The sequence below is a fragment of the Ischnura elegans genome, chromosome X (assembly GCF_921293095.1).
Source record: "Ischnura elegans chromosome X, ioIscEleg1.1, whole genome shotgun sequence".
Taxonomy (NCBI): Eukaryota; Metazoa; Arthropoda; class Insecta; order Odonata; family Coenagrionidae; genus Ischnura; species Ischnura elegans.
This window is the reverse complement of record NC_060259.1, coordinates 67,621,572-67,645,479: the sequence shown is the minus strand read 5'-3', so window position 1 is coordinate 67,645,479 and position 23,908 is coordinate 67,621,572. Positions and strand designations below refer to the sequence as shown.

Genomic DNA, 23,908 nt, shown 5'->3' with positions numbered 1-23,908 from the left:
ACAATATCCAATCTCGCTTTCTACTCACTATTCGTCTAATACAACCATTAAGTTTCCATTAATATGGATTTTGAGATTCCCCTGACCTTAAATGACGCTCCAGCATTAGCTATACCACTTCCAGTTTCCATAATGAAACGGGTGTAGCCAATTTAAACAAACAATTGATTGCAGCATAATTTATGATATAAATGTATACCAGGCAACTCTAATTTAAGACATTTAAAAAAGCGAAAGAAAATAGGTATTCCGCGTATCAAATGTTTTCTAATCTAAGTCGAAAATTTTACATTAATGCGATAAAAGAGTCTTCATAATTGTTTCTCGCAAAATATCTATTTCCTTGCAAGCCATTTCAAGAGCTTCTTGTTTGTTTTTACTTATCCACCACATCTTGCATATCCTCCAACTAACCCTATCCTGGGTACTTGTAGCCTATTCTCATCTTAATTTCTCAGATCTCCATTATGCAGTGGGCCATTTCAAGGCGGAGTTTTTCCAATCTCTGTCATGCAATCGATGAGGTTTCCATGAGTTCCCTAGGTAGCTGTGTTTTTACGTCTAAAAATTTTTCTTTTTCAGTGTTAATACGTAATGATCATTTCAAATACAGCAGCGTCTCAGCATCTTAATTTTTGTCTTTGAAACTGATAAACTGGTTGTGGAAAAACACCGATGAAAAATATGTTGTAGTAAAAAAAAATTAAGTTCATACTAACTTCATCAATGCCATTCAAGTTGAAAATGAATTATTGGAGGCATTAATAATGTTTTTAACGCATTTAATCTATTTTGCTTAATGTATTTTTACCCCTTGTTACTTGAATTTTATCAATTAATTGGGACAAAAATAGATATAAATGAACAAATTCCATGATGTAACGGAGCGTGCAGTCAATTTTAACACAAGAAACACAGCACCATCTATGATCTTCATTTCCACGAATGATCACAAGTTTAAGAAACTTAAAAAAGCGATAGAAAATAGGTCTGCCGCGTATGCAATGTTTTCTTATGAAAGTCGAAACTTTAGACAAATATAATGTAGTCAATTTAAACTAAAGAACTACAGAATCATTTATGGGGTTACATGAATGGTATAAAACAACAGCAAAATATGTTTCTCGCAATAATCCTTTATTCGCGCTTCTATACAAAACACAAGAAATGCATCCTAAAAATATCAATAGTTTGGGGTGTGCGTTTATTAGTGAGTGTTAGTAAGGACAACCATTTTCTTCTAAATTACCCTAAAAATTTTAAATTAAACGGTAACTAGCGGCAGGGTTATGTAATTTTCTCCTCATAATTTAGTCGTCAAAACTTTATTTTTTCAACTTTTCTAGTAGTGGCAATATTGGTTCAAAAATTTTATGCCGTTTCAGGTCACTGACACTATCCAATAGGATTAAAATCCTCTCCTTGTGTTAAGCGCTGCTCCAATCATATCATCCGTTGATTTCCACATAGGTGCGACCTCTAGAACATGGTGCTACGTAATTTATTTCGTAACTGCTCACTTTTATAACTTTATAAAATAGAAATCTAATTTTGGCAACTGAATTTATAATTCCGTCTTAATATTCGAAATCTTTATCGTCAATGTCAATTAATATCAACCCTAGACTCGGGAGACAATGGTCTTTAAATATCTTGTAGTGCAAGATAAGTATGTGAGCCATGCATCTAAAATGATCATCAGTACAATCAAAATTTGGTAGTATCTTGCTGAGTTCCTCTATGAATTCTGTATTCGCGGTAACTCCTTGCAGCTTTTTCTGAGGTTCAAAGGATTTCAGGATATTCATGTAATCTCCAGTAATATCCCTTCCTGTGTGGTTCCGGTTGGATGGAAGTACATAACTAGAGATTAATACTCCTTGTTTGTGATGTGGGTTGATCCGTAAAATGAATTTCCAGCACCGGATGTCCACTCATCGAGGAAGTAAATAATAAACCTTCTCAAGAATACTTGCCACAGCAAGATGATCTCATACCTTTGGGCACTCCTGACTCCTCAAGAAATAAGCTGCCTCGCATAAGCGCCCTTCATATCATCATTGTGGCTGAACAAAGAGGAAGATATCTATACTCAGCGAAGATAGGAGGAAGAAATCACGTCCACAGTGATAACACACATAATGATTAAAGAATGCTCGTGCAGTAAACGGCTGATAACCTTGCAGCAAGTAGCCTCCATAGGCGGAAATTAGTGACTACTCGGTTATCTACTTTGGCGATACGATACAAAAACAATTTAAGTAGGGTTAAAATAAAATTACCAATAAGAATAATGTTCTGAAATACATTAATTTAGATTTTTCTCTTTCCTGTTTTCCTTAAATCAATTATGTGGGTTGAAAAATGAAGATGCATAAATATGGTCAATTTTCACCTCTTGGAGGAAAATATTTAAGGTTTCTAACCAGGAGGACGGACTTCGATTTAATGTCACAAAATAAACGTTAAGTCGAGGTCCTATGATGCATAACTCGGAGAATAAAACTTTGAGGCTGTTCACATGAAAAATATTTTGACACCACTGTTGAAGATGAAGAAATCCGTGTAGTTCGGGGATTATGGGACAGGAAATTATATTATTTTTTTCATGCGAGAAATGTTCTAAGGATTCCAAACAGAAAGTCAGCCAATAAAATTGCAAATGACATGTCAAATGGATGTATTGAGTAGAAAATCAGAGTGTCCCACATGATTGATAGTTTTATGTCACATTTGTGTGCACCATGGTACATCTTTTACTAAGCGCCGACGGCTGTCATTCGTGCTCCGTGAAATCCTTCAATTCGTGAAAACCTTGGCAGCGTTGGGAGGAAAGGAGAGCCCGGCTTCAAAATTGAGGGCACACACAGGTGTGCCCACCACTTACAAGGTTGATGGCAAATCGAAGAGGACTCATAGACGAAGCTGAGACCGAATGATTCCATAGCACGCGAATCGAAAATTATCACATTCCATATGGAGTTCGTAAGGTCGAAACCTCAATCTAGAACAACAGAGTAACATACTCAAGCTATGTTATTCAATATAATCCGTTACAACTGTTGATTGACACAAAAAAGTCTTCAATATGGGCATTTTTTAACAAAAGTCATGCTCTTAGGAAAAGGAAAATTGTTTTTCAATTTTTCTCTCAATCATCTTCTCAAAATTGTGCTTATTTTCTTCTGCACTCGAACATTTTTCTTGACTGATACTACTTCTTCATATGCACAGGGCTATTTTATTTCCTCAATTTTGGTTCAATCATGCAAAAACTCCGAGCACTTAGGTGTCAAACGTAAACCTGTTATTCGATAGACAGCTATAAATGCACTCAGGGTCGCAACGGCATCAATACTGCGTACACTCGTTTCTTCTTTTTTCTTCGTGTGTAGTGACAGAATTTTTTTCACATAAAGTCCTCAAATATCGCATACAAATGGAGCTTAAAGCAGGCATTTGGCGTATATAACATGCCAATATATCTTTTAAATACTTTAGTGAGTGTTCAAGGTTCCATTTTTCCAATAATTAAACTTTTTAATTGAAGTGAAATATTACCTTCTCAGGTCAAAAGTTTTGCGTAAGGATGCAATAAATATCATAATATCCGAAAAGAGAATCGGTATAAAGATAGGACCTTAAACTGAAACGTAAATTACCTGATATCAGTTTACACCGAGCCCATATCTGCGAGGTTTGAAAAAGCAGCGGTACGTTAAGAGGGGCTCGAAATAATTTATTGCGTGAACGAATCCAAAAGCAATACCCTTGTGCACGCTATTTCAGGGTTCTTGACCCCTGGTACCAATGCAGAGAGAATAATGAGCAATATATCCGCAGCTAATTCCAAGAAGGTTATTCAATGAAAGAAAATTTAAATATTCACTTGAATAGCGCATATGCTGCAGATTATATTATTACAGAAGTACGGCTCAGGGCAACTAATAAACCTGGAAGTACGATCCTACGGTTTCTGCTACATACATACTGCCTCATCAAGTGACTCTTATATGAGTTATCCTATGTCTTTCCCTCTTCTAGCTTTAGCAAATTTACTGACTGTGCTTGTTTATTGTTCACGAAAAATGGAGAAAAAGATAATGAAAAGAAAAAAATTCATTGCTTTTTGCATTAAAGAAGAGTAAAATAAAATTAATTAATTTGTTTATTTAAACTTCAATCGAAGTGAAATTTAGTAAGGATAAAATTTGTGTAAATTCAGTTATATGTGGACTATTTACATAATCATTCCAATAATCTTCATCATGTTTCAATGTATTTTGTATTCATAATTCATCAATTGTTTGGAATGTAAGTTTGTGCTAACAAGGGCGTACCCAGGATCATAACTAGGGGGGGGGGGGCAAGCCATGGTCTGGGGGAGGCCAAACAAGTTGTGACATTAGTTTATGAGATTATTTCCTTGAAAAAATTGTTTTAGTTTAGTTACATATCTTATACTAATACATATCATTTTTCGTGGGTTTAAATAAAACTTGTTGAATGCTCTCGTTTCAATTCAGTACTGATTTTTCCTAAAGACTTTTGCAATTTTTGCTTCTAGGGGGGGCAGCTGAACCCCCCCCCCCTGCCCCTGGCTGGGTACGCCCATGTCTGCTAACACAAACACAACACTACACTCACTACACAAAAAAATGAAAGGGAAAACGCGCCTTCGGCGTGCAGTATTATGTGAATCTATTAAAGAACAATTTCAAGCTAGTCATTTCTTCAGCTTCATCGCTGAGAAGCGGTATAAAATACTTTAATACATGATAACATTATCGACAAAACTGCGGCCCTACTTGCAAGTACGGCACAAGGCAGTCAATCTCGTATTTTCTACTTTGTGATTAGCGAGGCTATTTACTGCGCGAAGCTAAAAGATCTAAAATTTCACGGCCTAAAATATGGTTTTTACGCCAGAAATAGAACCATTGTGTGAACCGTAAAGCGAACCCCGTCGATAGCAGGCTGTTTTTCGGAACGGACCAAAAATAGTAGACATTTCCGCCATTAAAAGCAGTTTGGCCGCATATAGAGTATTTCTGGGAATGAAAAAAATGTGCAGAGCTATCCTGATAACCAATATTATCGTGGTCGCGACAAAATACGAATAGCTCACTACCTCAGAGTAAATATTAATGGAGCTCTGTTGGTGGCTACGTGGTACTTAAATGCTGAGGCTAATCATAAAAATCAATGATGAAAGAACACAAGTGGTAATTTCCACACTATTAAAATGAATTATTGTGGATTATCCATGATGAAAGAACACAAAAATTTCCGCCAAATCAAGTCAGAAACGATTTTATATATAATCATAAAAACCTTCAATTTTATTTAGGAAACTGGTTTAAGTTAATTTAGATAATCCTTTTAAATAGATTTTATTAAAAACCCCAAAACATCTCATTCTACGTGAGTGTTAAGTTTAACTGAAATAACATCATCAATCGAAATAAACAACGTGTAAACAAATTCACAGCAACAAGTGACGCAATGCTTTCGTCGGAATCAGCTAAATAGTGACATTCCCAGGCATGGAATGGTCGGATAAGGGATTTCGTGGGCTGTGTTTTTTCCATTTCAATCTTAGACGCATGCATGGAAGTTGGTAATCGCTCTTACATAGCCTTACTCTGACGTCTCTATAGATTCAGCAGATCAACAAGGTCGCGGATAGACAAATATTCCGCGGGATTTGGCGGGGAGAATGCATTTCATTTTAGTTATGTAGGAGAGAAGAGGAGCCTCATGAAAACCTTAATAAGAAGACGGAACAACCTTTTAGGCCACATCTTGAGACATGATGGCCTGATGAAGACAATCGTCGAGGGACAAGTGGAACGCAAGAATGGAAAAGGAAGACCCTGAACAAAATATATGGAACAAGTAAAGAGAGATGTGAAAGAGAAGAAATACGTAGGTGTGAAAAGATTAGCTGATAGGAGAACTGAGTGGAGAGCTGCGTCAAACCAATCCAAGGATTGTTGACCAGTGATGATGATGATGATTTTTTATTTTATTGAAAATGACCATATACAGAAATATTTCCTATTTACAGTGGCCAAAAAGCAAAATAAAACTATAAAACAAATGCATAAAGTATAACAAAGAGAATTGGAACAATCTTTAAGAAAATGTAAGAAAAGTGATAACCAGGTAGGTGAGATAGAGCCAAGTTTGTGAACACGTTCGGGGGGCGGAAAAATGTGAGCGTGGAATGGTCTGGGAACTGTTATATGGACCAAGGACAGGGAGCGTTCGAACCTTTTGTCTCCCCTCGCTTATAATAAGACAGCCTCGATGGAATCCAGTAACAGGCTGAATTAACCAAAATTTTAATCACATAGTGGAGAAATCATTGGTGTGCGAAGCGCAAATCTAACTGGGCATCCACTTCGGTTTTTTTCGCCAAAAACTAAAAGGGAATAATGGCAATATTTGCCGAGATTTAAAAAATGGATATGTAGCGCTTTTTTGCTATTTTATTGGTATTTTATAACGTATCTTATACCCAGAGATACGATTTTTGTTAATTTTTGATTCTTACAATATTATCTGTAATTTTGTGCTTAGCCATGATCTATTTCAATCATAAATGTATGAGTTAGCTAACGAATGATTTCACTATTTATTCATAAAAAACTAGAAGATTTTGTGTCATTTACTGATTGTAAAAAAATTTCATGCTATTTTAAGAAAAAGCGCTATATGTATCAAATTGATCAAATTGTAGATGATGGGGGCAGGTGCTATTTTTTGACGTAAAATGAACCATTTACACATCTGTTCAGACTGCGACATCTCTCACTATTTAAACTTTCATTTTGATGGAGTAAATTTTTTATTAATCGTAACGGTAAAAATCAATAAGTACTCCCAAAAATCGGGAAGCGTGGACCGCAAAACTTGCGTCCCGTGACGCGAAAATCTGCAATGCGAACGGATTGGATTTGACTGCGTGGAATTTTCTCGCTGATATGTTGTATCCCATTCACCCTATAGGTGGAGCATATGCATGTACATCTTCAAAAACATTTTATTGGACATAAATGTGGATGAAAATAAAAGTTCGTTTAGATTTTTGATTTTAGCTTGTGGTTTGAAGCTTAGCTGTTGACCGCAGATTAATTAAAGATAAGTAGTTTTTGTACGATTTTTTCGTTTATATTATTTGAAATTTGGTCTTACATTCGTTAGCTTAAAAATTACCAAAACATTCACATACGTCTGATTTCGTTCATAACTCTTACGGTTTCAAATGCACCGTGCCTTAATAACGCCAGGGGAGAAAAATCAGTTTTTCTCTGGCTATTTAACTTTAACATCTAAGGACTAATAATACTTCTATGCACAAAGCGTTTTATTTTTCTTTTCCAGTTGAACTTCCGTAGAAATATGCCAATGAAATCATGTATCTTTAATATACGTCTTGCAAATAATACTCAATGTAGACAGCGCCACCCAACGTAAATCTCTGCACAAACAAAACAATCGCCTGCCGCGAACGGATTTCAGCCGCGGAGGGCACGAAAATCACCAACATCGCATGGATTTCCTCAAACAGTTTCTTCGCTCCAAAAATTAATGCCTTTCGCCTTTTTGAACACATTGATGTCGCGTCCAAGGACTTGGCGTGAAATGAGGGCCCTCTTTCGGCATTCCTTAATGCCGATTGGCGGTAAGCTCGTTCCGTTAGCAGCCGTGCATTTCGTGATCGATCAACCGCCCCTGCCTTGGCCGGCTGATCAATATAATCTACATATTTAGCGTTGGGTGAATGTATTTGTCTCCAGGCAACGCGCTAGCAAGTAAATACCCCCAGAATATTGCCTCGGACCAAGCTGGCGCGCTCAGTTCAGTGAGAGCTCTGAGTATAGACATACATGTGGTCACTCGTTCGCTGGTGATGGATTACCGAGCTATTGCCTGCTCGGCGGGAAATGAACCTCAAGACTTCGATCCTATTAGACGTTTGCCATTTTGAACACTATGGTTGTAAGGTAAGTGGGTTTAATTCACGTTAGTGGTCTTGGATGAAGAAGCTCGTAAAACAAAAGCAAGGAAATATCGCGCTAAAAAGTTTTCCACCATCACATTAGGAAGGAAAATATTTTTTCGGTGTAATTTTCAAGTTTATATTCTCATTTATTTTACGCACAAAAATAAGGATAGGTAGTTATGTGTTATTTCGATCGAATCCTTTTATTTAATTTCGACGCGTTTGAAAATTATATTTCCGTAAAAGGTGTACGTTTTATTTTTCGGCTTGTAACCTTCTTTGAGTAATCTGTGGCATGCATATTCTGTATTTGTTGAGTAAAAATGTTCAAAGTTTAAAATTCGTGCGTACTTCCATAAATCAACAAGTAATTTTCTCTTGCATTAAAAAAGGAAAAGTTGCATAGAAATTTGGTGACAGGGTTTTTCTAACTTTTAAATGGCATGCAATCGATTGGACTTGGAATGTATACTATTTGAAAAACTTCTGAGTGCGCGCCTAACAAGTGGAGCGTAAGGACTATAAAAATATTTTCGAGAGAAAAATCATACATTTTCAGTGATTTTCACTCTTCTTTCCTTTTCTTCCTCTTTCACGATCAATCTATATTGTTTCCTCCCAAAAAGTAAGGATTGATTATGTTTTCTGGCTATTTATTCCCAGTGGTAATTAGAAAAAAATCACGTTGAAGATCTATTAGAAATAATTACATCTTTTGCTTGCAATAAGGCGAACCTGAAACAATGAGGGTTTACAGTTTGCACCCGCGATAGAGCTCTCATAGCCACAGGTGTGCGCTATCAACAGTGTCAACACTCCTTTATTTTTGTTATTAGTTCGGCAATTTAACTTAGTGTGATTCTACCTCGCCAGGCCAATAGAATCCAGTATTATTGTGTATTTGAATCATCTACCATTAATTTTGCATACCTAATCGAAGATTTGTCGCGTAGAAATGCGACGTTATTCATTTCCAGTTTTAGGGTATGAATAGTATAATTTGTGGAGTTTTAATCCCAGTCGTGCGGTATTCTTCGCGCGTTGAATGGAAAATCATACAGTTTGCACCCTTAGGCTTCGAGTAAGATCATATTCGACGTCAGCTTCTCATTTCTATTTTTTATTCCCTGAAACAACCCTTTGGACAGATTTTCCGGGTCAGCTGACTGTAAAGTTCTACGGTGTTCTCAACATATGCCAGTATGACATATTTTACATGTGTAATTTAAGTATTTTTGCTGTTTCCACGTGCCTACTTTCAGGAAAGGGCTATAAATGGAGGCTACCTTACACTCTGGCATGAAAATTATCGGAGGTCCATCAGAGAAAACGAGGAAAATACTCTTTGCAGCTCCACCGTCGTCCAATTACAGCCGGCTATCCGAAGGGCTTAGGAAGAATATTCCAACTGAAATCCAATGTGTCCTCTTTTGCGGAGGAAATCGGTGCAAATATGAGTCTTCTGACTGCTGGACGAAAGAGGATATGGCAATCGATGGAATTTTTTCTCATTGGTAAGATTAACTTCACAGAAAGGTAACTTCACTATATTAAATCGTTCCTTTATAATTAATACATTAACGATGAACTCCAATGTGTCAGAAAACCCTAGTGAAAAAACTTTTTCCAAAAGAGAATGAAATATAGGGGAAAGTCAACCATTTGTTTTTGTCACAACTTCAGCTCAATTGCACTGTTAAATGAAAATCTTAAGGACATACTATTTAATTCTATGTATGTACTAATTCAATTAAAAGAGACACATTCAAAAGGTCCGATGAAAATGATTTTGTGACATTGCCTTTTTCGCACAAATTTCATCTACACAGTACACTTTGCACACAGTGAGCACTGGGGACAAACGAAATATGCCTTATGCATTTACAAGCCTTCTTAAAAAAATGAAATTTAGGGGAATTTCAACTTTTTTCCTTCGTAAAATGAAAATCTTAAAGATATTCTATTTAATTTAATGATTATATTAAATTTAGTTACCAGAAACCTATTAAAAAGGTCGGATAAAAATAATTTTTGTGACATTGCTCTCAACGTACAAATTTAGCCTACACAGCACACTTATCGCACAATGGGCATTGAGATAGAACGAAATTTTCGTCATCTATTGGTACTGAAGTGTGTATTAAATATGAATTGAATGCGTTCATCGAAGTGTATCTTGATGTAGGTGAATTATGTATGTCTGTTATGCTCATGTGTAATATTGAAGTGGGGAGAATTCAAAATTGTTGCATGGATACTATATTCGAAGCAAATCTATGGCGAGAGTGTGAGTATTAGATGTTTAAATGAAATAACAGTGGGAATATGGAGTAAGGGTGCGGATTTCGATAGATAATTAGAATGCAGAACAGGGGTGAAGACTTATAGTAAGGGTGCGACTGGTGGTAGCATGTCTGAGGTTGCAAACGTATCATTAGCCTATGTAACAGACATGGACATAATGTAAATTGCGGATGCAAGGAAAAATTTCAAGAGATGAAAGTAAAGCGTATGGATGTATTGTATTGTTGGAATATCCATACCTAAATATCCACATTGTTCAGCCACAAATACATACCATATCCACTCCTGCCCCAGTATTTTAGGTCCACCTCTAGATAAAAGTTGAGTATGGCATATAGTTGCGGCTGAATAATTTTAAGATGATGGCAGGCTTCGAGTAAAAATATCGCGACGTATTGGTAGATTTGTAATAAATTGAACATACAGAGACAAAGCTGCAGGCTAAAAGGGAATCGTTCCAGTACTTCGCCATTAGATAAAGTTTCTCCAGTTATGATTCAATTTTAAAATGAATAATGTATGTGTGAATTTGTTGAGCACTCGCGAATAATAAAGGCGCATAAGAATAGAGAAAGTGATTATACGAATCAAAATTTAATTGATTGAAATTAAAACGCTCAAGTGTCATGCAATTATTACTGCATAGGAAAGATTTCTCCATTTTCCTTAAACGGTGTGTTGGTATTGGTTGGGATACTTTTTTAACGATTTGTGAAACTTAGGTCATAACATCAGCTCTCGGAGTAGAGATCCATATACTGCTTTCAGTATGGTTCTCTTTACTGCGGAAAGTTAATATTTTGAAAATCTGATGGAAATAACTTCAGATTTTTAATATAAATATCCAATTTCGTATTTCTAATCCTTTTAAAAATATTTTTATATTAAAAAACGAAGGAGAATTCATTTTCTAAAAATAAATTGCATAAATTCTTAAGATATATTAGAGGCTTATCAAAATGCATATTGAAAACGTCCTCACACATATCCAGCCTGTATTGAAATATGAAACCAAATAATATTACCACTGTCTCTAGAGAATGCAAAATAATTTGAGAAATTCATAAAAAAATACATACTGAGTATATACAGTAGAAGATCGATAATCCGGAAATCTATTTAACGGAATGATCTAAACAACGGAAGGTTTTCCCGGAGTTTTTCAAAATTTCTATTTTTTAAGTTGCATCGCCGAAAATATGGCTATCTAAGTGGTTAAATCGCCGTCTCAGAGCCTGGCTGTCTTCTCGCTAATCCCAAGAGATATAGTCAACTAATTTGCCGTTATTTTCTGTAAAATATTTCATTTCGTGATCCGGGATCCCTAGATGTAGTGATTTCGCGCAAAAGATTTCACGGAATCAACGTACCATGTATATTCCTCGAACTTTCCGGACTTCAGTAGAGGGATGAAAGTGGATTGAAGTTTACATTGTGCGCGCCGCACGCCCAAAATTACTTCAAATTAATCCGAGGAGATTTGCAGTTAAAATAAAACTGTAAGGAACATGAATGATAACTGCTTATTTTCTTACGATTGCCTTCTTTTTCACTCAATGAGCTCCGACCGTCAGGAAGAGGAATTCTATCGACGTCTTTAATCTGCATGCGCTCATTTTGCAGCAGTGAGAATCAACGTATTGCTTAAAACACATTTTTTCAGCTGGCATATTCCCTGGTGAAAGCACTATTTTCCGATCAGAAATTTGCCTTTTTTGAAAATCTACGAGCGAAATTACCAGTTGCTTCAATCGCGGGAGCCCTTTAGTAGTTTTAATATTGGATATGGCAATCCCTTTTCACAAGTAGATGTTCTCAAAACATATTTAACCCTTCCTAATGACCCGCGGTTGAACCTGAGATTGCGATAATTAAATCCAAGAGAAAAATGAAAGGCCACCATGCATTGCATTCTCGAGTTGGTCGTTGGGCGGGCGACCCCCGCCGCGAGGCCCTAAGACTCTCCCTATGAGTCATGCGGACTGGTCGAAAACGTCGACTGCACCACTCCACCCTTCTCCCAAAGACATTGTATTCGCCGCAGGTCAAAAATGACTCACTATGTCCCAATGACACGCCTTGTCGGTCACGTGAAATAGTTCTCGCAACATAATGTAACTCCGTGGGTCTCGTTGTCAGTTCTTTTCAGCTTCAGTAACAAGGCGTTTGCCATCAGATAGCGTTGTGCAGTTTGTGTCGTTAAGTGAATAACCCTGCAATAGATTGATTTTCATCTCTATTGGTCATGGAAGCAGCGATCGGATCCAAGAGAAAGAGGAAAACTCTCTCCCTTCAACAAAAAGTGGATTTATTGAAAAAATTGGATCGAGGTGTTAGTGTGTTAAAGCTTCGTGAGGAGTATGGTGTCGGGCAATCGACCATTTATGACATTAAGGGACAGAGAGAAAAACTTTTGCAGTTCGTTTCGGAGTCTGACTCGTTGGCCGGAATTTCCAAAAGAAGAAATATACGGGGGCCGAGTAACAATGAAGTGGATAAGGTGGTATACGAATGGTTCCGGCAGCGACGAAGTGAAGGAGTTCCAATTTCCGGAGGAATAATAATGGAAAAAGCTAAATATTTCCACAAGGAATTACAAATCACGTCACCGTGCGAATATACGACAGGGTGGCTACAAAAATTTAAACAGCGCCATGGCATTCGATATCTGAAGGTTACCGGAGAAAAACTGTCAGCAGATCACGATGCTGCGGAAGATTACGTCAATGAGCTGGCAAAGTTGGTGGATGAACATAATCTTTCACCGGATCAGATTTACAACATGGACGAGACTGGATTGTTCTGGCGCTGTCTTCCCCGAAATACGTTCGTTTGCCGCGATGAAAAGACTGCGAGCGGAGCGAAAGAATCAATGGAAAGGGTCACCATCGCAGCCTGTTCCAATGCTGCCGGGAGCCATAAATGCAAGCTCATGGTCATCGGTAAAAGTGCAAAACCACGCGTATTTAAGGGTATACACCAGTTTCCTGTGATTTACAGACACACAGATTTACATTCCTGTGACACTGCTTTCTCCTATGAAGAATTTAAGAAGGAATTTACCCTTAAAAATGCAGTATGGTGTATTGCCGAAGCGTGGGATAAGGTTACTCCCCAGGTTTTGAAAAGATGTTGGAGTAATTTGCTGCCGGATTTTCAAAACCGCTGTGAGGAAACTGACGACATACCAGAATTTGATGGCTTCCAGGGTCCGTCGAATGATCCCGTTTCTCATTTTATAAATTTTGTGAAAGAGCTGGATGCCGACATAAGTGATGAAGATCTAAAAGAATGGAATGCCTGCGACAATAATGCCCCAGTGTACCAAAGCTTGACCGATGGAGAGATAATGGATGCAGTCACGGGTTCGACAGTTGATGAAGACGTGACCGACAGTGACTGCAGCTCTGATGAGGAGAAAATTACTACGTCGGACGCAATCACTTATGCAGAAAAACTCATAAAGTACTTGGAGCAGAGGCCCTCTTCTTCCAACGATATGGAGGTATTACACATGCATAGGTTGAAAAACAATTTAATACAAGAGAGACGCAGCCGCTGGAAACAGGTCAAACTTACCGACCTCATGAAGAACGCACCAACAACCAAGTGCGCGGATGTTGCTGCCACAGATACTGCGTGCCACTCCACCCATGGCAAATAAATATCCAATGGACGTAATGGTAAGCAATTTTTTCAATTTTTCGGGATTCATGCCGCTAGGGAACGCGTTGTTTATGAAGTTAATACCAAGTAGATTTTCCAAAATACTCGCGTTTTCCGCCCTTAAAAGATTAGCTGCGACTATTAATATTAAATTGAAGAATTAACATTCAAATTCGATTGTTATTTACGGTAACGTACTCGAAGTGGGATTACCTCCGATCGGAGGATTTGATAATTACCGATAAATGTATGCTAGTAGTCGTGAAAACGACATGGAATTTGCGATAGCTGCATGTTGAAAAATACGGAGAGGCAAAATGTTGATATTCCAGTCGGATTGTAAAAATATTATTTGCCATATTTATTTCATTTACAGTTGGCCTTATCAAGAGTACCTCTGCGATTTACGGACGAAGAATATTTTCAAATGTTTTGAACCTTTTTTTAATCACAGATGGCAAATAGATATCCAAGATTCTCACCATAATATATATTCAATAAATATCCAAGATTCTCACGCCTTTCATCATGAATTTTATTGAGTTTTTCTTGATCCCTTACTCAGCAATACATCATTTCTGTTGATGCCAATGCACGTTCCGGAAAAAAATATTTTCCGTATTGCAGTGTTGCCTGCATCCAGGGAACAGATCTATTTACCGGAAATATCTTTAATCCGGAAAGGGTCTGGTCCCACGCATTCCGGATTATCGATCTTCTACTGTATTGTGCTGCAGGAGAATTATTTTATTATGCAATAATTTCCAGGATAGGAAGCTAAAATATCGAAAAGTCGTGAAAAAGACTATTTTTCCTCACTGAAGGAAAATATAAACTACTGGCATGTTATACCGGACATTTTCGGTTTAATACAGTATTTATGTACTTTACTTTCAAGGGTCACCGAAGAAATATTAGCCATGTCTAGACCGAGTACATGTGTTATCCTCAACAAAAATGTGATTGATCAATTCAAAAGGTAAGAAATGTGAGCTCTAGTCGTTAATTTAATCATTCGAGTGCTAGTATTATGCATAAATAAACACTCTTTTGTTTCATTTAGGAAAAGAATACAATCAATAATAAATCTCCAGCAGCCTGGTGAGCACAGTAAGTGCGGGCCACCGCTTGAAAACTGTGGCTTTTCTTATGACCCTGAGATCTTCATGAAGGAAGGAAGTAAGTACTTCAATAGAATAACAAGATAAAATCTGTAGAATATATGTATAATATCCATATCCTTATTTTTATTAAATTTCAAAATTTAGGTAGAATCATTGCTGGATTTAATGTGAGTGTGAGTTATAAGGAAAACAAATAATTGATGCTCTAGTAGATTCTCGATTATTCTAAACCTGCGAAGATTCGCTGATTGGCTAAAAAAATATAGTTCATGTTTGATGCTCATCGATCGAATTTTTGTTTCATAAAAATGGAAATGCGAATTAATTTCTCAGAGCTACTTAACAAGATGCATCTGATATCTCAATTTCAGGTGCGAACGAAAAGGCCTCATTAGAATTTCATCACCTACCAGCAATAAATTATGCCAGTATGGGTTTTGCATTTCCATATGATGTCATAGCTCCTAATTTCGGTTACGCATTCGTTGAATTACAGAAAATAAACATTAAATAGTAATAATTCGTGCGGTACAGAACCTCTTCCCGATTCAAAAGAAGGAATGTTGGCAATTATATCGAAAAGATTGTCTGATTTCCCAATAGCTTTAAATTCTGTCGTAGCTGAGACCGTGATCATATATTGTAATGGAGATCTAGATACAATGGTGATATAATTCAAAGAAATTCCTTAAAGCAAAAACAACGTCAGTAACCCAGTATTATTCCCATTTTTTCTGCACGAAATTACGCTAAGGGAAGGTGATAATTGGCTGACGACCAGTCATGCCCCACGGTGGCCCGATGTGACCAATACAGGGCTGCTACTGAACCCTTTCTAACCCAGAGCTGCTTTTGTGAGAAATCAAATTTGAAAATTTTTCATTTTGAAAACTTGAATATTTTGCACTCAATCATAATTATCGTTGCTAATAACTGTTCGTTTAGTTGCTTAAACCTATTTTGTTACCAAATTTATTATAAATTTATTTCATGTTAATTTTCTTATTACTTTATTCTAATTGTATTTTGTATGCTTTAAAGATTGTTTATGCACACATGGACAAATGTGTCTATGAAAGACTCATAGAAGAGCCTCTTTTGTTTTGTTTAAAGGTTACAAGAATGTACTGCCGAGCATTGCCATATTTTATGTTATGGCAACCCCTATTCAAGACATGTCTTAAGGGGTGTCTATTTCACTGGTTATGTATGTACATGTAGTAATATTTTGGGGCAGTGGAATAAATATATTTATTCTTTATTATTATAATAAATATTTTGTCATTAAAATTTACACCGCAAAATAATACGTATGTTAGATATATCCTAAATGTAGCTGAAAATTTATACATTTTGGATGCTGCTTAGAAGCAACATTGGGTTATAATGGGTTAAGGTTATTTTATCAAGATGAGTGGTCTCATGTGGTTGGCAACTGCCTCAAATTTTGGAGTAACTCGTGCTGAGGAGAAGGGAATAATGTAATAGGATTTATTTCATGAATCTAGTCCTTCGGACTAAATGGTCAACTTGTGCTACAGTTATGTAGGGATGTGCGAGTGATCTCGAGTCGAGCCGAGTATGGTAATTTTCGGACCAGGAAATACTCAATGCATGCTCCAACATAATCTCATGTTTCCAATCCCCCCCGTGAATTTTCTATTCTGAATCCTTCCCCCGATGTAAAAAGGAAATGGTAATGAGGAGTGTTGATGGCAATTTTGTCAAAATCGGAAAACACCGGCATTATCCGCCAAAATCTTACAGTTCAATATTTGTCATTCTGTCATAAATCATAAAAATGTTTATTAATTCTGTCGGTGAATAAATAAAGTAGGGTAGGGAACAGAATTATTGCTTAAGAAAGTGCAGGAGTATGCCGCCGGGTCGGAAGACGGTAGACCGCCGCGGCTGACGACTATTATTATTGACAGCTACGTATACAGCAAGCTGAAATTTCCATGACAAGGCATTAGAAGGACATATCGACTTTAAAAACGATATCATTACATGTATTTCATGGTAGCGCTTCCTGTCGGCAAATTTTGACACTTACTGGCCTCGAAAACTCTGAAACCGAAACTACTCGATTCGACATTCGTAATACAACTCGAAATACTCGAGTAGAGTACCAACTACTCGGCTCGACTCGAATTTTCGAGTAGTCGCACATACCTTCAGTTACGACAAAAATGCACTCTCCCCATCGGTCCGAACGGCAGTCTGTGGTGATTGTGGCCCTTAGCTGAGACTCATGATGGGATCCACCTTACCGGCGGATTTTTGGGTCCTCCCGCGGAAAATTTTTCGAAAAATCATGCCCGGAAATGGATTTTGACGCAATTGTTGGCTCTTAAAAACTAGATAAAAGTTAATAAAAAAACAGCGATTCAATAGTGTATATTGGTTATATTATCCATTTATCGAATCTTTTCCTTGAAACTATTCTAAAATCTAAAAATAATCTCTAAAGTAACCTTTTCGAATAACCCTTTCAAAAAAGCATCAGGTTCTAATTTATCTTCTGACACCTTTATTTTATTTATTTTTTATAAGATCTTTTTACAATGATTATCTTGTAAATAAAGAAACTAATGAAAATGAAGAATTTTATAATTACAAAAAACTCTGGTTCAAGTAATCTGTGCCTTTTTTATTACACCTATCATATGCGCTTCACGATGGACGCGAGAGTTGTAGGGGCCCCCTAAGTTCGGGGCCCTCGGCGATCGCCGACCAGCCGACATGGCCAGACCGCCCCTGACTCTCCCAGTTAAGAAATTACACAGTTACATTTCCAAAGAGTTCAGGAGACCATTACAGAAATAAAGAGTTATGATGATAGCATTGGATGCTGAAACCCGGGTCGTGCTATTTAAAATAAAGTGTGGAATACAACAAAGTAATTTTATTTTATTCTATGATAAAGAGTGACTTATATGAGATAATTAGTGAATGAATAACGGGAATAAAATGTTTTCAGCCTTATTGTTCAGGCGACCTTGCTTTGTCGGTACGAGCTTCTCTCACCGAAGACGACGAGAAAAATGGTTTTCGAATTGCAAATTATTTAGCAGGCGGCAAGTTGTTGCAACGCTTCCTCTTTTTACACTCTGGTGGATATATTGTGCTCATTGACCTATTTAATTTCAGTCGCAATTCTTTCTTCGCCGCGTTAGCTTATCTCGGCGGTCGCTTGGGTTTTATGTCACGTAGATGCGGGCGACAACAGTTAAATTACAGTTCAATTGGTTGCTCAATTCAAAGGCTAAATTAAAGAAAATTTGCAATTGAGGGGAAGATGAATAATGGCTTTGCGTGCTTAAGGAGGAGGGGAAAGAAGTGGGATATGAAAAGGATTAGATAGTGAAAATGGCTTCAAATCAGATTCTCATACTACTTGCCCAGCAAGAGTCCTATATTCAGCGGAGGAGGACTTTCGCTCAAAATACACTCACCGCAACGATTCAAGCGATGTTATCGATGGAATCCGCTAATCAACGGTCTTCTCTGTCACGAAAAGGAGAAAGCATGGTGGAGGGGAGGGGTAGGTATCTTATTTTCCGATTTTCGATCTTGACCGCATGCGTAGAAACCTGAAATCACTATTTTCCATCCTTGCCTTGAGGTCAACTCGTACCCTTTTAAGAAAGGGTTAAATGGGTCGTTTCACGTCAACTCAACGCAAAAAGTGACATTTCGAACCCAAACCTCTCCAATTCCTACCCAATTTGGCATATGTAGGACCGGTTTTATAATGTCTTGTTAGTGTTAACCGTAGCATGATACAGTCTTAACGTTAACAGGAGAATATTTTAAATTTAAAGTTTATAAAAGCAGTTCAGAATAACGTTTAGATAAAAAGATGACCTTTGGTGGATGATAACGTTTATTCTAATTCACATGCTTTGAAAAAGCTTATCAAGATTTTATAAAATTAGCGCTTGGTGACCCTTGCGGGTGGCGAAAGAAGATAAATTGGTACTGTTGTAATAATGACTGAAAATTTTACAGGAAATTGAAGTTGGGAATTTTTCTAAATTTAGGGTGTCTACCAATATAAGAATCACTATACTCTTTTCGCAATGTAACTACAGAATAAATTCAAATATTTTTGAATAAAGAATGAATGTAGCTTTGAATGCAATGTGACGTGGCCTGTTTGTATTAATTTGCGAGCCCTGCAGTATTGACTCTAAGCTTCAACCTTAATAAATGCATCTCATAACACCACTAATGAAAAAATATATTCCTCATCCCAGTGACTTTCAATATCCTCTAAATATATGAGAACAAATAATTAATGGTACCGTCTTAACAAAGTTCACGGCTAATTTACTACACCATCAAGAATATGTTAAGGGCGCTATACACGGTGAATGATCATGCGAATGATCATGCTGAATGATCACGTGATCATTCACAGGATAATGCGAGCAAAATAGAACATTTCACTGAATGATCATACGCATGAAGGTTCATTCGCGAATTGTTCCGTCATACACGGTGAATGATCTTGCGCATGATCATGCTGAATGATAATGCGAATTGAATCATTCGCCGTGTATAGCGGCCTTTACGCCACCGATTGACCGTATTGACCTTGCATATTTTTTTTCATTGTGCGCAAGTGTCACAAAAGAAATTTGGATGGAATAGGAGAAGGTCGGGTTGAGAAGTGTGATGAACTTAATACCTCGAGGCGATACCTCTGGGCTAGTGAGCATGGTGGGCTGGTGGGTCGAGCGCTTGACCCCTTTCAGGCCAAACACAAATTGCGAAGATTCAAGAAATGAATGGTTTGATTTCAACATTTCTAAGCATGTGGTGTCTAATATCTCCTGGGATATCGCTTAAACACCGACGGAGACGATGAGTAAAAAAATCGAAATCTGGGTTGTAGTGAAGTCAGTTAAAACTCCCATAGGTTGAAATTATCCTCATTTCTTAAACCTCATTCATAAATAAATAAAATACCGCAGTAGCAGGAAAGATGTTGGTAACTTACTGCTTGGGACCTAACTTTCGCTCTGTGTGTTATACTGATAATAATACTCAAGTTTCTTGCGTGTATTTTGGTGAGACAACCTGCGATATCGATTTCATGTGTGTGGATATTCTAATGACTCCTGATCCGCTGGAATTAATGTAATTTTGTATTCTTTTCCAGTTTATTTTTATAACTTTTCAATGAAAGACTATGGGGAGGCCGGAGAGAGCAGAATTTTGGACATGGTTAAAGTCATGTCATTCGCAATTAGTGAAGGGAAAGTAGCGATACACTGCCATGCCGGTAAGTATTTTTGTCATCGGCCGTAGAAATAGTCCAGCTTCATTTTTTCATATTTAATCGTTTCCTACAATCCAAGTATTACAGCAATCCGAAAAGACAGCAATCCGAGTATAACTTAAAGATAAATCAGAGGAAATTATTGATCCTGAGAACTTATCATAATCATATCCATGAACAGGCATCGACAATACTTTCAGTAGCTAGACCCGTTTTTTCCATTAAAAAGGTGAAACATTGGGCCATGTGACGCTTTTTAATTCCAATCATAGTACCTCCCCTGTCATACTATCTAAATCATAGTTTAATATAACATATTTAAGACATAATGATCCATGCATCATTTTTTAAGACGTCTCAAGCAATGGAGATTGAACTTTTAACTATGTAAAACTGCCTAGTAATATCTCCTCTTACCCAATTATTGGCCAATTATAGGAGACCTGCGTGAAATTTCAAATGAAATTCTAAGGTAAATTGAGCCAAAATGGTGCCAGTTTCTTCGCAGATTATACGGATAACGTTTTTTTGGAAACTATTACGTGATTTGGTGCTGCTCATATTACGGAATGTTCTCCGCGTCAATACATCCTCCACGAAAGGCATCGCAGGTGTTGCAGCCTTATCGTCTAACCAACTTACCGTCAAAGATGCATCGGCGCGGAGGAAATTCCGAGAAACAAGGTCTATTGCACTACTCCGCGAAAGCCCTCAACCATCAGATGATAAGACTCAATAGTCAATTGACTTAGTCTATAATATGCACTTCCTTTTAATTTAGGTAAAAAATCATCTCCTTTTTCAAGTGCCTAGTTAACATGATATCTCTATTTTTCAGGTTTAGGAAGGACTGGTGTATTAATCGCCTGCTATCTAATCTTCCATTTGAAAGTGTCCGCCAATCAAGCAATGCAATTTGTGAGGTCAAAACGACCGAATTCAATACAGACAAGGAGTCAGATTCAGTGTTGCCAACAGTTTGAAAGATATGTTCTTTCTCTTTGTGATATATTCAGCAATAAGTGAGTCCCAACTTATTTCGAAATCAATTTATAATTATGACATCCATTCCATTTCCCTGTGGTTCTAATTGCTCTTCACTTCCATAGAGAAGGGGCCCAGGAGAAAAAGGGCCCAGAGCTGACGCTCGCTACATATCTCAAAAGACAGCAGCTTTTACTCCATGGCTACGAAACTAAGCATTTCAAATACATTCCAAAAGTAAGAGTTTCTTTTGAATCTAATAACCTTAATCATTTTTTCTGACAAGTGGTAATAATTTCTGACATGATTTTTCTTCTTTTCATTTCTAGATACTGTTCATTGTGGGCGAAAGTCTCCTCAAGCTAGCGCATCAAAATACTATCGATCTAGAACATCAATGGCCTCAATTCACTGGAAATTACTTGGTGGCGGATGCGTGCCCGTTTAACAATAAAATAATGTCCAAGCTCTCCGAATTAGAATGCATCACCTCGGAGTTGGAAGGTAACTCATACTCAATACTCTCAAATCCCGAAATGTGGTTTGGAAGTCGAACCTAAGCGGTGGAAATCGGATGTAACTATGCTCAGTTTGCTCCCTCCACTTGGCCATGCGTGATTTCAAGCATTCCGCTATTTGTTTGCTTTTTTCAGCTCCCTCATCGTGAGAATTTTGAGCTCAAAGAATCGAACAAAAATTTTGATCCCAAAAACTGAAAAGTGGGCCCAATTCTGTCATGATTTGGCATTTATGGTCTAAAATTGACAATCAATTAGAGTTCTCACAGGTTTCCAAACGGGTGAGACTGTGAATTTTATATATACGATGGATTGCATCACCAGGCAGAAATTCCGAGAGGCCTTCACGTGCTTATTTTTAGATAAGTTTATCCAGTCGATTCCCCGAGAAAGAACCAAACTAAGATTAATTAATTATTAATTATATTATTCTACCAGTTAAGGTAGGTTTCCATGGAGTACTAAAGAAGAATTCTGGGAGCCTCCCTTCCCTTCAAGTACTGCCCTCTTCAATTCACTGTAAGGCCTATTCCATTTCATTCTATCTAAAAAATCCTATCCTCTTCCTTCCTTTCCCTCGTTTACCTAATATTCTACCCGCTAACACAGTTTTCAACATCCCCTCCCCGCTAAATACTCGTTACATCTACACCTTCTGTCTCCTTCGAATCTCATCTAAAAGCTGCCTCTCCTCATCCATCATGTCCAGCACTTCCTCGTTCCTCCTCTCCGTTCACTTCACCTTCTCCATTCTTCGCCATGCCCACATCTCGAATGCCTCCAGTCTTCTCTCGTCCTCCTTCCTAAGTGTCCATGTTTCCGCGCCGTAAAGAGCTACACTCCAGATTAGACTCTTCATTAACCATTTCTTTAAACTCTTACGTGACGATCCTCTCAGAAGCTCCTTCCTGCTTTCATTAAGCCTTCCTTAAAAAAAGGATAATTTTTCGGGCAGCTTATCTTCGGAGGGCTCTACAAGAAGGGCGAATAAAATTCCACGGGTTTTCTAGTATAGGTATTGACCTACGTTTCATTAACTGCTTCAATATAGCTGAAACGGGTTGACCAAGGAAATGTATTCTTCTCTGATATACTTTTCTGAGCAACTCAAGACGCCATCCATATCGAATCAAAGTAAGACTACGGAGGAAGAGCCCTCAAGGGACAGCTCGCCATGTACACTATCCTTTCCATGCTAGTTAATCTTCATCCGAACTGCGGGGCCAGGCTCTGTTTGCCAAGCGAAAATCGCTAAATGCACAGCACGATGTTCGCGCGATTTCAATTATTGACTGACTAATAACGCTGGAATAACTTCTTTTGCTTTCTAAGCAACTTTTACTCAAAATATCGATTTAAATAATTGTTAGTGGCAACCTAAAAGTTCACACCTAGCACTTTTTAACTTCATTCAATTGTCCTGTCGCGTCCTTTTTTATAGTTGCATTTTCATGTCAAATGTTTCTATTTTTACTTTTTCCACCGATAGATATTACCATAGAGTTTATATTACTACATTTATGGATATTACCTTCCAGTAGCGTAACTAGGACTTTGCTTTGGGGGGGAGGGGGATGGATGGCCTGGGGTGGCGACCCTCCCTTGGCAACGGGGAAAATTTTTGAAAAATGACATGCCTGGAAATACATTTTATATGATTTTGGCTCTAAAAATATAACTTTCAGCAGGTGCAGTTATTATGAGTTAAAACTAGACAATAGTTATAAATAATTTTTTTTATTTCTCTGAGGGTTTTGGGGGGGATCTATCCCCTAAACCCCCCTCCCATAGTTACGCCACTGTTACCTTCCCATGCCCATCAACGACTTTTCACAGTATATCATCGCTGAAAAGAGAGGAGAGGACTAGGAGCTAGGAAAATGTAAGGGAGAATATTTTACGCTGTGTGTAAATGTAACGAAGTATCTACTCACTGGTTAAATTCTGCACCATCTTCACCTATCCCATTCAGTGACTCATTTCCAGTAGTAATCTGAATAGATACTTTATA

At 37.5% G+C, this 23,908-nt stretch overlaps 1 protein-coding gene across 1 annotated transcript in view; it reads left to right on the top strand.

The window, feature by feature from the left end:
• The first annotated feature begins 7,631 nt into the window (after positions 1-7,631).
• LOC124171816 (protein tyrosine phosphatase domain-containing protein 1-like) overlaps positions 7,632-23,908 on the top strand; it is a 32,643-nt gene continuing 16,366 nt past the window's right edge. The window contains exons 1-8 of the mRNA XM_046551155.1: positions 7,632-8,012; positions 9,274-9,525; positions 14,880-14,960; positions 15,045-15,160; positions 20,276-20,398; positions 21,234-21,417; positions 21,505-21,616; positions 21,709-21,883. Of these exons, the coding sequence (XP_046407111.1) occupies positions 9,287-9,525; positions 14,880-14,960; positions 15,045-15,160; positions 20,276-20,398; positions 21,234-21,417; positions 21,505-21,616; positions 21,709-21,883 (1,030 nt within the window). The 5' untranslated portion in view covers positions 7,632-8,012; positions 9,274-9,286. The remainder of the gene's footprint in view (positions 8,013-9,273; positions 9,526-14,879; positions 14,961-15,044; positions 15,161-20,275; positions 20,399-21,233; positions 21,418-21,504; positions 21,617-21,708; positions 21,884-23,908) is intronic.